The 12,752-nt window shown below is 32.9% G+C and overlaps 1 protein-coding gene across 1 annotated transcript; it reads right to left on the minus strand.

The window, feature by feature from the left end:
- Positions 1-340: 340 nt before the first annotated feature.
- On the minus strand, positions 341-12,446 carry LOC125073122. The gene is made up of 7 exons (XM_047683827.1): positions 12,351-12,446; positions 4,867-4,984; positions 4,352-4,422; positions 3,658-3,733; positions 3,126-3,272; positions 2,301-2,460; positions 341-739 (listed from the first exon to the last, which is right to left on the minus strand). The coding sequence occupies exons 1-7, from the start codon at positions 12,444-12,446 to the stop codon at positions 601-603; spliced, it is 807 nt and encodes a 268-aa protein (XP_047539783.1). The 3' UTR covers positions 341-600.
- Between the last annotated feature and the right edge of the window lie 306 nt (positions 12,447-12,752).

Consider the following 12,752-nt stretch of genomic DNA (forward strand, 5'->3'; position numbering starts at 1 on the left):
ACAAGGAGCATTTTAGTTCACAAGGTTGGTGGCGCATTGGTGTCATGTATTTTTATTAGGTTGCATATGTTTATGGACGGCAGAGACAACTTACCATCAGGTGGTAAAAAAAATAACTATGAAATATTCAATGTAATTTAAAAAAAAAATTATCGGTTTTCCAGTTATCTCATACCGATTTTCGGTGACAACTCTTCATGACATTCAACACAAGTTCAAATCAAAAATTAACATTTGGCAATAAAAAACAATCTTTAGAGAACAATCAAACGAAGATTTTCGTATAAAATTGTTTATTTAAAAAAAAATCTTATAAATAAATTATCGAGCTTAATAAATAGACATATACAATTGCGAGTGCAATACAAAATATTACGATGGAAAATATATAGCGAACCGCATACTGTAGTTTATTATGTACCATACTAAGATAAAGACTTTCTTTGTACTTACGAGACAAATTTGATTCACATATTACATTCAACTGAAATTATTAACGAAAAAAATCTCCAATATGCGGTCAGTTTTACAACTCATAATAGGATGATATGCGACCTTGTTTGTTTTTAAAGCAATTAATATTTCCTAATCCTGTACATATTAATACAGGAATATGGTGCCGTCCGAATGGTTTTCTACTTTGATGGTAGGTGGTGGAGGATCCCTTTCGAGTAGGTATCGCCTCAATTGTATTAACTCAATGTTTACAATCGAACATATGATCGATCCAATGAGTAACCTGAAATGGAGAAATATATTAACGTTTAATGGAAATTGGTAAAGTAATCCAGTGGTTCTCAAACACTTATATAATAACACTTGTAAATTTAAATTCAGAACAAAATTTATATTTTTAATTATTGCTTATGTTTAATTTATATTTTCAAAACATACATTGTGTAATATGATAATGCACGGTGAGATTACCTGTAAGTAATAGAACTTTTGCTTAGATAATTTTGAAACGTAATTTATTTTTTATTTTGGATGTGATATTGTATCTACTGTTGGTTGTCCTAATGAAATTAAAAATAAATTAAAACTATTTCCAAAGGATTTTTAGGACTGTTTACATATGTATACATTTTCAAGCAACAACACAACAAAACACCAATATCCGCTATAGAATGACTTTATAATGGTTTAAAAAAGTACTAAGTATAAGGGCGAGCTTATCTCTTGAAGACATTTAAGAATTAGGATACATAAATAGTTAATTAATAGATACGAACAATAATATATAAGGTTTAGAAATTACTTTTAATGATAACAAGCAACACAACGCAAGTAATAACTATTTGATTAATTTATGTAGAATATTATTTACACTAAATCAACGCTCGTCTCATACTCGTCCTTAAAATATAACAGCAATTATAATTGTAACTATGTTATAAATAAACCAATTAATAGTCGACAATTTAACAAGCAACCAATTAAAAAAAAACCATAAACAATAAAATAATATCTACGTAGTCCACAGCAGACGACGCGATAATCGAACAGATATATTTAATTAAAAAAAAAAAAATAACATCATATGCAAGAATCATCGCAATATTTTAAGCGATGACTAATTAAAAATTTTATATTAAACTTTTGTTGTGATCTCTAAGTATTCAATTAGATTTAAGCCCAGGTGGCCTAGACTCAAAATAGACTACTGTATTTCCGATGGCCCAGTGGTTAGAACGCGTGCATCTTAATCAATGAATCGGGTTCAAACCCAGGCAGGCACCACTGAATTTTCATGTGCTTAATTTGTGTTTATAATTCATCTCGTGCTCGGCGGTGAAGGGAAACATCGTGAGGAAACCTGCATGTGTCTAATTTCAACGAAATTCTGCCACATGTGTATTCTGCCAACCCGCATTGGAGCAGCGTGGTGGAATATGCTCCAAACCTTCTCCTCAAAGGGAGAGGAGGCCTTTAGCCCAGCTGTGGGAAAATTTACAGGCTGCTAATAATAATAATAAAAAAAAGTATTTCCGAATATTAATTTTGTTTGCAACACGTCACGTGTGAAGTGACGTCGTGAGGTAATCTGTATATGCCGGAATTCGTCTTTTAATATATAGACATGATTGTCATATTCCAAATTACGAACGTGAGAACATCAACGCTTCGTCTTCGTGAGATTCATGGAATATTCTACGTGTTCGTTCATACAATTTCCTCCTCTCATGTCGTTATGTGTGGTTAGTAAGTGAAAATCATTAAAATCTCAATGAAATTCAAGATTCAAGCATTCAAAGTCGAAGATAAATATTAATCTAAAGATAAGTATCAAAAATTCATACCAGTATGAAAAACCTAGACCTCGATTAGGTTCTAGGACTCCTAAGGCTATATAGGAGAAGGCTAGATGTTCGTTCAGACCGGACGTGGCCCAGTATATTCCAAACATCATCATCACCGTTAGACCGAGGACAGCTGTAATTACGTTCGTCCAAACACAACCTAGAGGATAATTATGTCAGTAATTATTATTGCGAGAGTTCAAGATACATGGTTTCGATTACTAGATGAGTTCAACCACAATTGCCTGGACATTTCAAAATGTAAATCTTAAGCTGAACATTTACTCAGTGGTTGGGCTTTTTGCAAGCCCCGACTGGTACCCACTCATCAGATATTCTACCGCAAAACAGCAATACTAAGTATTATTGTGTTCAAGTTTGGAAGGTAAATGAGTCATTGTAACTATAGGTACAAGGTAGGATATAAAATTTTAGGTCCTGAGGTTAGTAGCGCATTGGTGGTGTATGAAATGGTTAGTATTTGTTATAGCCCCAAAGTCTATGAGCATTGATAAACACTTAATAAAACAAAATAAATATTTTTTTTTCTATTTTTGAACTTTCATGACCCCACGTACCAATCACGTACGATTGAAGAGAATTCAGTCTTAGGACCAACGGCATCCCATGCTTTCGAATTTTGAATTTTTATAGTTCCAATCCAGTGTTGGAGCCCAAAGTCTCAAGGTCTACAGCCACATAAGCGAGATACGGGATTAACAGGTATGGTTCATATAACTTCAATGATGAAATACATCAGGTTTATTTACGTACATAATTAATTAAATATAATGAGGGCAGTAAGATTTATATAAATAAACTTACCAGGTAATCCAAATACAGGTTCTGTGGGATTTTTCATAGCGTTAAGTAGCGCCAGCCCAGCTGCTACCAGAGACAGTACGAGCTGCAGGAATAAAATTGCGAGCGTGCTCACGTATATGCCGAACGACATTACTGGTGGATCTTGTACTGGAAAATGGAAAAGTTCGGAATTTTAAATTTGGAATAAGAGTCATGATAGTCTGTTTTATTTCATGATATGACGCGGTCGAAGATCTTTTGGTACCATTGACCTAACTGCTGCACTAAACTAACTCAAGCTCCTTTTCGTCAAATAAACACCTACATATTTACTACTAGCTGAACCTGCAGCTTTACCCGCGAGAAATCTATAAAACTATCTATAGCGCACAAAGGGTCACTCCCCGTTTAAGCTCCGAGCTACTACAGCAAATGTCTTAACCAAATAGGTCTGTAACCCAGGAATCGATATAAAGAAAGCAGTCTAATAATCTTGTCAACGAAACAGCTTATACATAATTTTATATATTTTTATTAATATAGATTATCTTACATGGGGCTGTTGTGTTGACTGTCGTTACTGAAACACAGGCTTGGTTAGGTCTATACCCTTGAGCCAAAGCGCGCACCTGGAATAGCAAACACAATAACATATATTATAATACATGAAGTATCTTTAGCTCTTACAGCAGCTATATGTACAACTAGTTGTTGACCACAGCTTTGCTCGCGTTTTAGGGCTCGGTCGTTACGTATTAGGCATAAAAAGTTGGAGTTTAAGCTTGGGTCATACTAATTTTCACCAAATTCGGTTCTTTGGTTTGGCCGTGAAAGAGCAACAGACAGAGCTACTTTCCTAATTAAAATACTAGTATAGATTCCAAGAACACTAAAGTTATTAGGAATTATTAAATAAATTATGTTTTCGTGAGATCTCAGCTTCAAATATTTGGTGGTAGGACGTTGAAGTAAGCCCGCCTGGGGATTGGTGAGTAGAGAGAGATGCCGGACCGAAGAAACACAACGATTCCGTGACACCGCCAAAGACATGTCAAATCCCCAGGGAAGTGTGTAAACGTGTTCTTCTAATATATAAAAAAGGATCGCCTGAGTGGGAAAAATATATAATGAGATTTTACCTACTGTGCAGACACCAAATAAATGCGTTAAAGGCAAACGAAAGATGGTAAACTTAAATATAATTATGTAGATATTTTTGTTGTTAATAAATAACAAATTATCTTTACCTCTTCAACCCTCGCCTCTTTTTCTGTTTTGCAGCTCACTGCGCATGCGTTCATGTCCGGAATGCATGTCACTGTTAATATATAATTTAACATATAACATATATATATTTAACATTTATGATATCACTTATTAGTGAGTTTACATTTAAAGTAAATTCAGCCGCCGACTATGGTATACCTAACTGGCAGGCATTTTCTGCCGCTTTGAGAGCTGGTGCTTCTGTACAAATTGCATTTTTCGTTCACACTTGTTTCGTTGAGCTCAGTTGCCAATCAATGTCAGCTCGTTTGGCGTAGTATTACAATAGAAAGTATTATCGGCTTGGTGAACGAAAAGCTCAAAATTAATGGAAAAGGTGAAGGCTTAGAGCATATTTGACCGCGCTAAACCATTAGAATTGTAGGATACACATGTATTTTCATCCGATTTAGCGCGTTTTCTCGTGATATTTCCATCCACGAAAAACGGGATGAATTGTAAACCCAAATTAAGCACATAAATATATAGAACTTACTATGAAGATTATTGTATGAAGGTGTCGCAAATATATATAGAACGAATTGACCACCGAAGAGTCCATAGTTGACACTGCTATCCTGATTTTGGTTGTCAGCATACGTAGTTGATACTATCTGAAACAAATCAGGGTATTTTCACATTGAATTTAAATGGATCGTTGTTCCGATGTCTATTTTATAAAGTACATCATGAGCCTTTGGAAAGACATTGGAATAGTGGGCTCAATCTTTATTGGAATATAAGGATTTTCTGCCAAGAAATTCTTATTTATAGCCCCTTTAAAAACCAATAATACTGATAGGCCGTACTCTTGACAGTGTGAGGGAGTGACGGAGTAGAGAAAAAACTTGTATTTGCGACCAAGATAGTACTTTAATATTTGGCGAGGTTAGCCTCTCTTGGTTATGAGGAAATCACATTAAATAAAACTATACAACAGACATATATGGCATTTGTAATGGTGTGTGGATGTTGAGCCAACTCGCGTTTCTGATTTTATGTTTTGAAGTAACTTCCAATAATAGTCTTTAGTATATTTATTACAAGACCAAGATCTAATTCACGGTTATCAGTCAATATAAACTTAAAGAAGTTAAATCTGCGAACCGCAACTACTGATATGTGAATGATAATGATGATGTCATCCTAGCCGTTTTCGACCCCAGCCGCTCATCTCATGGGAAACCGACTAACTACAACATTTACAGCATGTGCAGCCTGTAAATATTACATTACTGTGCTAAGGCCTCCCCTCCCGTTGAGGGGATTAGGAGCAAATTCCACCACGCTGCTCCAGTGCGGGTTGGTGGATTCACATGTGGCACAATTTCTTTGAAATTAGACACATGGAGGTTTCATTAATAAGTTTTCCTTCACCGCCGAGCACGAGATGAATTATAAACACAAATTAAGTACGTGAAAATTTAGTGGTGTTTGCCTGGGTTTGAACCCGCAATCATCGGTTAAGATGTATATTTTCTAACCACTAGGCCATCTCGGCACTTCCACTAGGCCACCTCGGCTGTTTTAACTAACTAGACAGGACATAATTTAGTGCATTAAAATGTGCCAAACACGGGTTCACTTCCTATTTCCAAACTAATAAGCCGTGGGACGACAAATTACACACAACCAGAAAAAGTTTATGCGCAGGACTAAGTGATTTCCAACATACTTCCAAGATCCAGATTCCAAGAATGTTACTGAGAATATTTCAATAGAAAAACCCAATATGATTTTATTGCCCCGATATGGGGTTTAAACCCAAGATCTCTTCCTTTTATATAGTCACTAAACCAACTAGGCAGTAGGTATAAATATATAACATAATATGCTTAAACATTATCCGTAAGGTACTGTATCTTCTGGAGTTATATGTATAATGCTTTAATTTATTTTTTCAGTTAGGTATTACAAAAAAAAATGCTAATTATTTTGTATAGAGAGGAGTATTGCAAAATTGCTTGTAGAAGGCTACTTGAATAAAGTATATTTTGATTTTGATTGAGAGTTCCTCGAGTGTTTCGTTTTTTTTTTAATTGATCGTACAAGTACTTTCATTAGTATTAAAATTCAAAGATAATTTTATCCAGGAAATTCTGGAAAAAGTCGGAATAATTTTACCGGTCTATCATTATGAATTATGATTAATGAGTACGATACGATAAATATTAGATGAAACGAACGCTTCCTATAGTATTTTAAAAACTGGACAGTCTATAAAATGCTGTAGAAAGTGTTTTTTTTTTTTAATATTTTATTATTGAACTTTTATTTAGTTAGAACATAGTGTAGTTTCTTATCTACAAAATACACTTTAATCATTTGTTGTAAGCATAAATAACGATATATGATATATCTTCTTATATTATTACTGTTACATAGTATCTAGATCATAAATGCATATTAAAGATAACATATAAACGATAATAGATTATTAATTTCTAACATACAGATATAAAGTTCCAGTTATGTAATTCGATTACAATTCAAAGTATTCATCAGCATCATTAGCAGCCTGTAAATTTTCCCACTGCTGGGATAAAGGCCCCCTCTTCTATTTGAGGAGAAGGTTTGGAGCATATTCCACCACCCTGCTCCAATGCGGGTTGGCGGAATACTCATGTGGCAGAATTTCGTTGAAATTAGACACATGCAGGTTTCATTACGATGTTTTTCTTCACCGCCGAGCACGAGATGAATTGTAAACACGAATTAAGCACATGAAAATTCAGTGGTGCCTGCCTGAGTTTGAACCCGAAATCATCGGCTAAGATGCACGCGTTCTAGCCACTGGGCCATCACGGCTCTATTCAAAGTATTAAACAAAAAAAATATTCAAACACGTAACGTGTACATACGGCTTATTATATATAATTATTTAAACACACAGACAGCACACACCTGTCATACTAAATATTAAAAAAAATACAATAACGCCAGTACTTTGCAATCTGTGCGAGCACCGCCAACTTAGTGCTGTTACGTATTTTACGCACGTGTTATATATTTTACGTAAACGTTCATTCAAAAATGGGTTATACGCTAATTTCCCAAGGGAAGCACGCGCGTCTTTTGGATTTAAAGACTTCTCTAGGTAATCTCTAGCTCTAAGATTATAAACTTGTGTTAGGAATACAACAATTAGTAAAAAGTAGTAAAATTGTCTATGTCTAAATTGTCTTTGATTAATTATATATAACCTATTCCGATCGAAGTAAGAATAAAGATAAACAAACCTTATATTTACGAATTTCATGCAATTGGCTAATAACTCGGCTATATTGTGCACTACTAAGAGTTTATGATTAAAGTATCTTTATTTATAAAACACTATTACACTTAACTACTTATTACCACTTTAATTTTATTTCCAAAATTCTGATAACAGTTTCGTCGATGTTCAAAACGCCATTTTTTCGCAAATCCATAGTGAATATCGTAGATTAATCAAGGTTTCGACCAATGATATCACGTCAATTTGCTGTCAAATGTTGTTTATTTTGTGTTACTCCTCTTACGGTTGGACTATAGTGTAGTAGGTATATAAGGGGAGTTAGTCTAACTATCCGAACGTCATTACAACAAGCTGTCAGTTTACTTTTTTTATTAACTTTTGGCGGCAGGCAGCGCTAACTACAGTCACGCATATCATTGTTGTACTTGTTTTTGTAATAAAATTCGCAAAACAGAAATTGATAAAAGTATTTTATTATTAATTATTATTATTTTGTTTTGTTAATAATATAATATTTGACTGTAGGCAAGAAGGTTATGTTAAAGTAAGAATGGAGGAGAATAACTTTTATTGTTATTATATGTTGTATAACTTTATGTATGCTCATTAGGAAAAGATACAAAACATGTACATGTAAAGATTCCGAACAGGTGGCAGCTTAAAATTAATATTTGTATTTAACAAACATTCCACGCGGATCGAATCACGAGATTTGTAATGACCTTAATGTCAACAAATGTTATAAATCTGGCGTTAATAAATATTATAAAGGATTTTTATTTACATAAGAATTATTAAGTCCATAAATATATACAAATGTGAATTTAAAATAGTTATTGTATAAATCTTGACGGCGTGGTTTGGTGGCAAGAATGCCTGTAACATTTCCCTATTGAATTGCAATTCCGATCCTCTGGTCAAAAAACGAACCAGCCCCCTGTCACCAGTGGAGGCAATAACGCCTAGTGTTAAGGTAAGGTCCAAGTGTTTCAACAGCAAATGGGACAAAAACATAATTTGGAATAGAACAAATATGTACGATTGTTCGCTTCAGATTTTTCCGCGACAGCTCCGACTTAACACTGTTTCTCTTATATGAGACGGGGCTAGCGTGTTAACGCACATAGCGTTCCACAAACACTTTAAAAATCATCAAATAAAAAAAAAACTGAAGATTTGTTTAAATTTAATTTAATCATCATTCATTTTAAACTTATGTTACGAGACTAGCCCTAGCCTCCAATACGGTGCTACGTCATAGAATATCATAATTAATAATATCATTAATAATGTCACATTATTATTATTACATATTATTACAATTATTATTGTAATTAATTGATCAATAATTTGTACAACTTTAGTTGATATTATTTTATAACATTTAATACTGGCATGTAACACTATTTCTTATTTTAAAAGTGATTGAGCTGTCATAAGGAAAACAATTGGATGATTGGAGCATTGTAAAAAATATAGAGAGAGATTGAAACATCATGGTACAACATAATTTTATTTCGCCATCCCGAACTACTGAAATAACACTTATTAAAAGGAACGATTCAAATGTTCTAGTAGATATCTACTTGGATAAATTATATGTTGATTTGTTTTAATAATAGTTATAATTCAACTATTATTATATTCAACGAAAACAACTGCAAATAACGTTGTATATAAGTTAACTAATTTTAGAAACTTTTGTTTTATTCTTTATTATGGTTCGAGTGCAAATAAGAGTTTTATCTATATAATTATATCTATCTTATCAGATATAACACGGGAACGGTGTCAATATGATTACGGTCGTATTTTTCTGGACCCATCTGTTCCATTTAGAAGCCTATTTGTGTTGCGTGGATCGCATCGTTCAGTGACCTATCCACGATTGTCGTTTCGGGGCTTGGCCTCGCTTTATACTTGTTAAACCTACCCTAGGTTTTATCAAAGTAAACACTATTGTTATTAATGTATCATATTAGTTAAACGTTGTAAAATTGTCCATGTGCAAATATCTATCAAAGTCAAAAATCTTTTTTAAATATAGAAGTGTTTACACTTGCTTATTGATAGTCAATAATCTACTACCGGACCTGAGAAGAACCGGGGAAAAAAACTCAGCGGGATATATATATTTTTTTTAATTTTCATGTTACAATATTGTACATATTTTTGATTTGAAGCAGTTTGGAGGAGATCATCTCATTCCCAAGGTGTACAGTAGTATATATAATATTTGACAGTGCGTCAGAAGGCTATTGCAATTTCAGTAGTTCGGGATGGCAAAATAAAATTATGTTGTGCAATGATGTTTCAATCTCTCTCTATATTTTTACAATGATCCCAATCATCCGATTGTTTTCCTTATCACAGCTCAATCACTTTTAAAATAAGAAATAGTGTTACATGCCAGTATTAAATGTTATAAAATAATATCAACTAAAGTTGTACAAATTATTGACCAATTAATTACAATAATAATTGTAATAATATGTAATAATAATAATAATGTGACATTATTAATGATATTATTAATTATGATATCCTATGACGTAGCACCGTATTGGAGGCTTGGGCTAGTCTCGTAACACTATATTAGTGTAGCGACTATGACTATGAGTCTCCCACTCAGTAGTAATATATCTATATATAGTGTGAATAGCAAGTAAATTAGAGCAATAATTCTATAGCGATTAACATATAACTATTTCATACAAACATAATTTTATTTTGCTTTAGCTATGTAATGCTTGCTTAAAATAATAGTTATCACGTACACCTTAATATTTGTCTCGGAATTGTCAGACGCTTGAGTCGTTTAGCAACCAATTGGCTGTCTATGTGAGATTATTGTCACATTATTCCCAGTAGAGCAAGAAAAAAAAAATTGATAAGACTTAATTTATCTTTAAAAACAACGACAGTCTTTAATCGATAACATGTTTTAATATCTATGCCAATGCCAATATAGGCCATTCTTGCATCTGTGTCATCATTAATTCACAGGTGTAACTATTGTTGTAAATAATTTTTAAGAGGTATATGTACCTCTTAACAATTATTTGTAAACTATTTATTTTGTTAACTTTTCGATATGTCCCGCCCGCCACATATTGTAGTCTGATGAGGGTATAATAAATCTACACGCTGGAAGTTCTTTGTGCATGCCCGTCTGGGTGCATACTAACCACCAAACAGTGACTTAGTTGTGTTCCGGTTTGAAGTGAGTGAGTCAGTGTAACTAAAGCCACAAGAGATATAACATCTTAGTTCCCAATGTGAGCGGCATTGTCTATGTAAGGAAATTTGTTGAATATTTCTTACGATGACAATTCAAATAAGCGATAGAGACAGCTCAACCATTCATAGTGTTACGAGACTAGCCCTAGCCTCCAATACGGTGCTACGTCATAAGATATCATAATAATATCATTAATAATGTCACATTATTATTATTACATATTATTACAATTATTATTGTAATTAATTAATCAATAATTTGTACAACTTTAGTTGATATTATTTTATAACATTTAAAACTGGCATGTAACACTATTTCTTATTTTAAAAAGTGATTGAGCTGTCATAAGGAAAACAATTGGATGATTGGGGCATTGTAAAAATATAGAGAGAGATTGAAACATCATGGTACAACATAATTTTATTTTGCCATCCCGAACTACTGAAATTACAATAGTTATAACTCAAAATCAAAGTAAAGAATTAATTTATACACAATGCATACATAAGGACATAATTTCCATGTACCATTACTCCAAAGAGCTTGTCTTGAAGGTTATGTTAAGAATATTCAAAATTTGGTTAAGGTTCATCAACTTGTTGTGCCGAGAGCCGAGATGGCCCAGTGGTTAGAACGCGTGCATCTTAACCGATGATTTCGGGTTCAAACCCAGGCAGGCACCACTGAAATTTCATGTGCTTAATTTGTGTTTATAATTCATCTCGTGCTCGGCGGTGAAGGAAAACATCGTGAGGAAACCTGCATGTGTCTAATTTCAACGAAATTCAGCCACATGTGTATTCCGCCAACCCGCATTGGAGCAGCGTGGTGGAATATGCTCCAAACCTTCTCCTCAAAGGGAGAGGAGGCCTTTATCCCAGCAGTGGGAGATTTACGGGCTGCTTATGTTATGTTTTTTAACTTGTTGTGATGCAGTTTATTTGGTTATTATCAACGTGGCTTGTATATTTTATTCGATGCAATATATTTTTTATTTATTCGCCTATATAACAATAAAGATAAACTCCGATTACTAATAGATACCTAACAATTAACAATTACACGTACATTATTATTACAAAGTATATTTTGAGGAATAAAAAATTAATAAAGTTTTATTGAAGCTATTACTTAATTTCCAAAGATTCTAGTTTAAATAGATTTAATAATGTCTAATAACATGAATATTTTATTTGTATATTATATTATACAATAAATATTAACAATACTCCCGAGTTTTTTTTTCAACGGGAAATATTAGGAATTCACGTAATTTCTATGATGGTTATTTAGTTACGTATATTTTTTTTATTTTTTATCATTTTCTAAATTTATAATAAACCGAATTGTTTATAATCTACTTGAATGAACATAACTAATTTACAATCCAAAATTAAATAGTTGTTGTTTTGACAGAAAACTCGTAGTGGTTTTTTTTTCGTTAGAAGAATTTAATGTTTTTTTTATATGTATATATGTTATTTTTATTCAAAATACTAACCCAACTGTCACTAGATATAGACACAATTATTAAAATTACACACAAAACACTCGACACGAACGCACCGAATATGTAGCCGCGACGGGTTGCCGCCATTTTGAAATAGGACTGATAATATAAGCGTTCGAAGCATTCGATTAATAATTATCACGATAAAAATTATCATTGATAATAAAGGATTATCATTTGATAAAATAATTAAACTACGTCAACGTTCTGAATCATTTTGTTGAATTCTTAAAACTCGTATAGAAAGCGGTGTACCTATGGTGTAATTTATAAAAATTTTGACGTACAGCTTTTATTATTTTAATATTTTTGGCCTTTTAAGATCACCTTCTTGAAGAGCAGGTTAATTATCGACTCGCATACACTTGAAACTGGATTACAGCAATACAGAAT

The sequence above is a fragment of the Vanessa atalanta genome, chromosome 23 (genome assembly GCF_905147765.1).
Source record: "Vanessa atalanta chromosome 23, ilVanAtal1.2, whole genome shotgun sequence".
Classification (NCBI taxonomy): Eukaryota; Metazoa; Arthropoda; class Insecta; order Lepidoptera; family Nymphalidae; genus Vanessa; species Vanessa atalanta.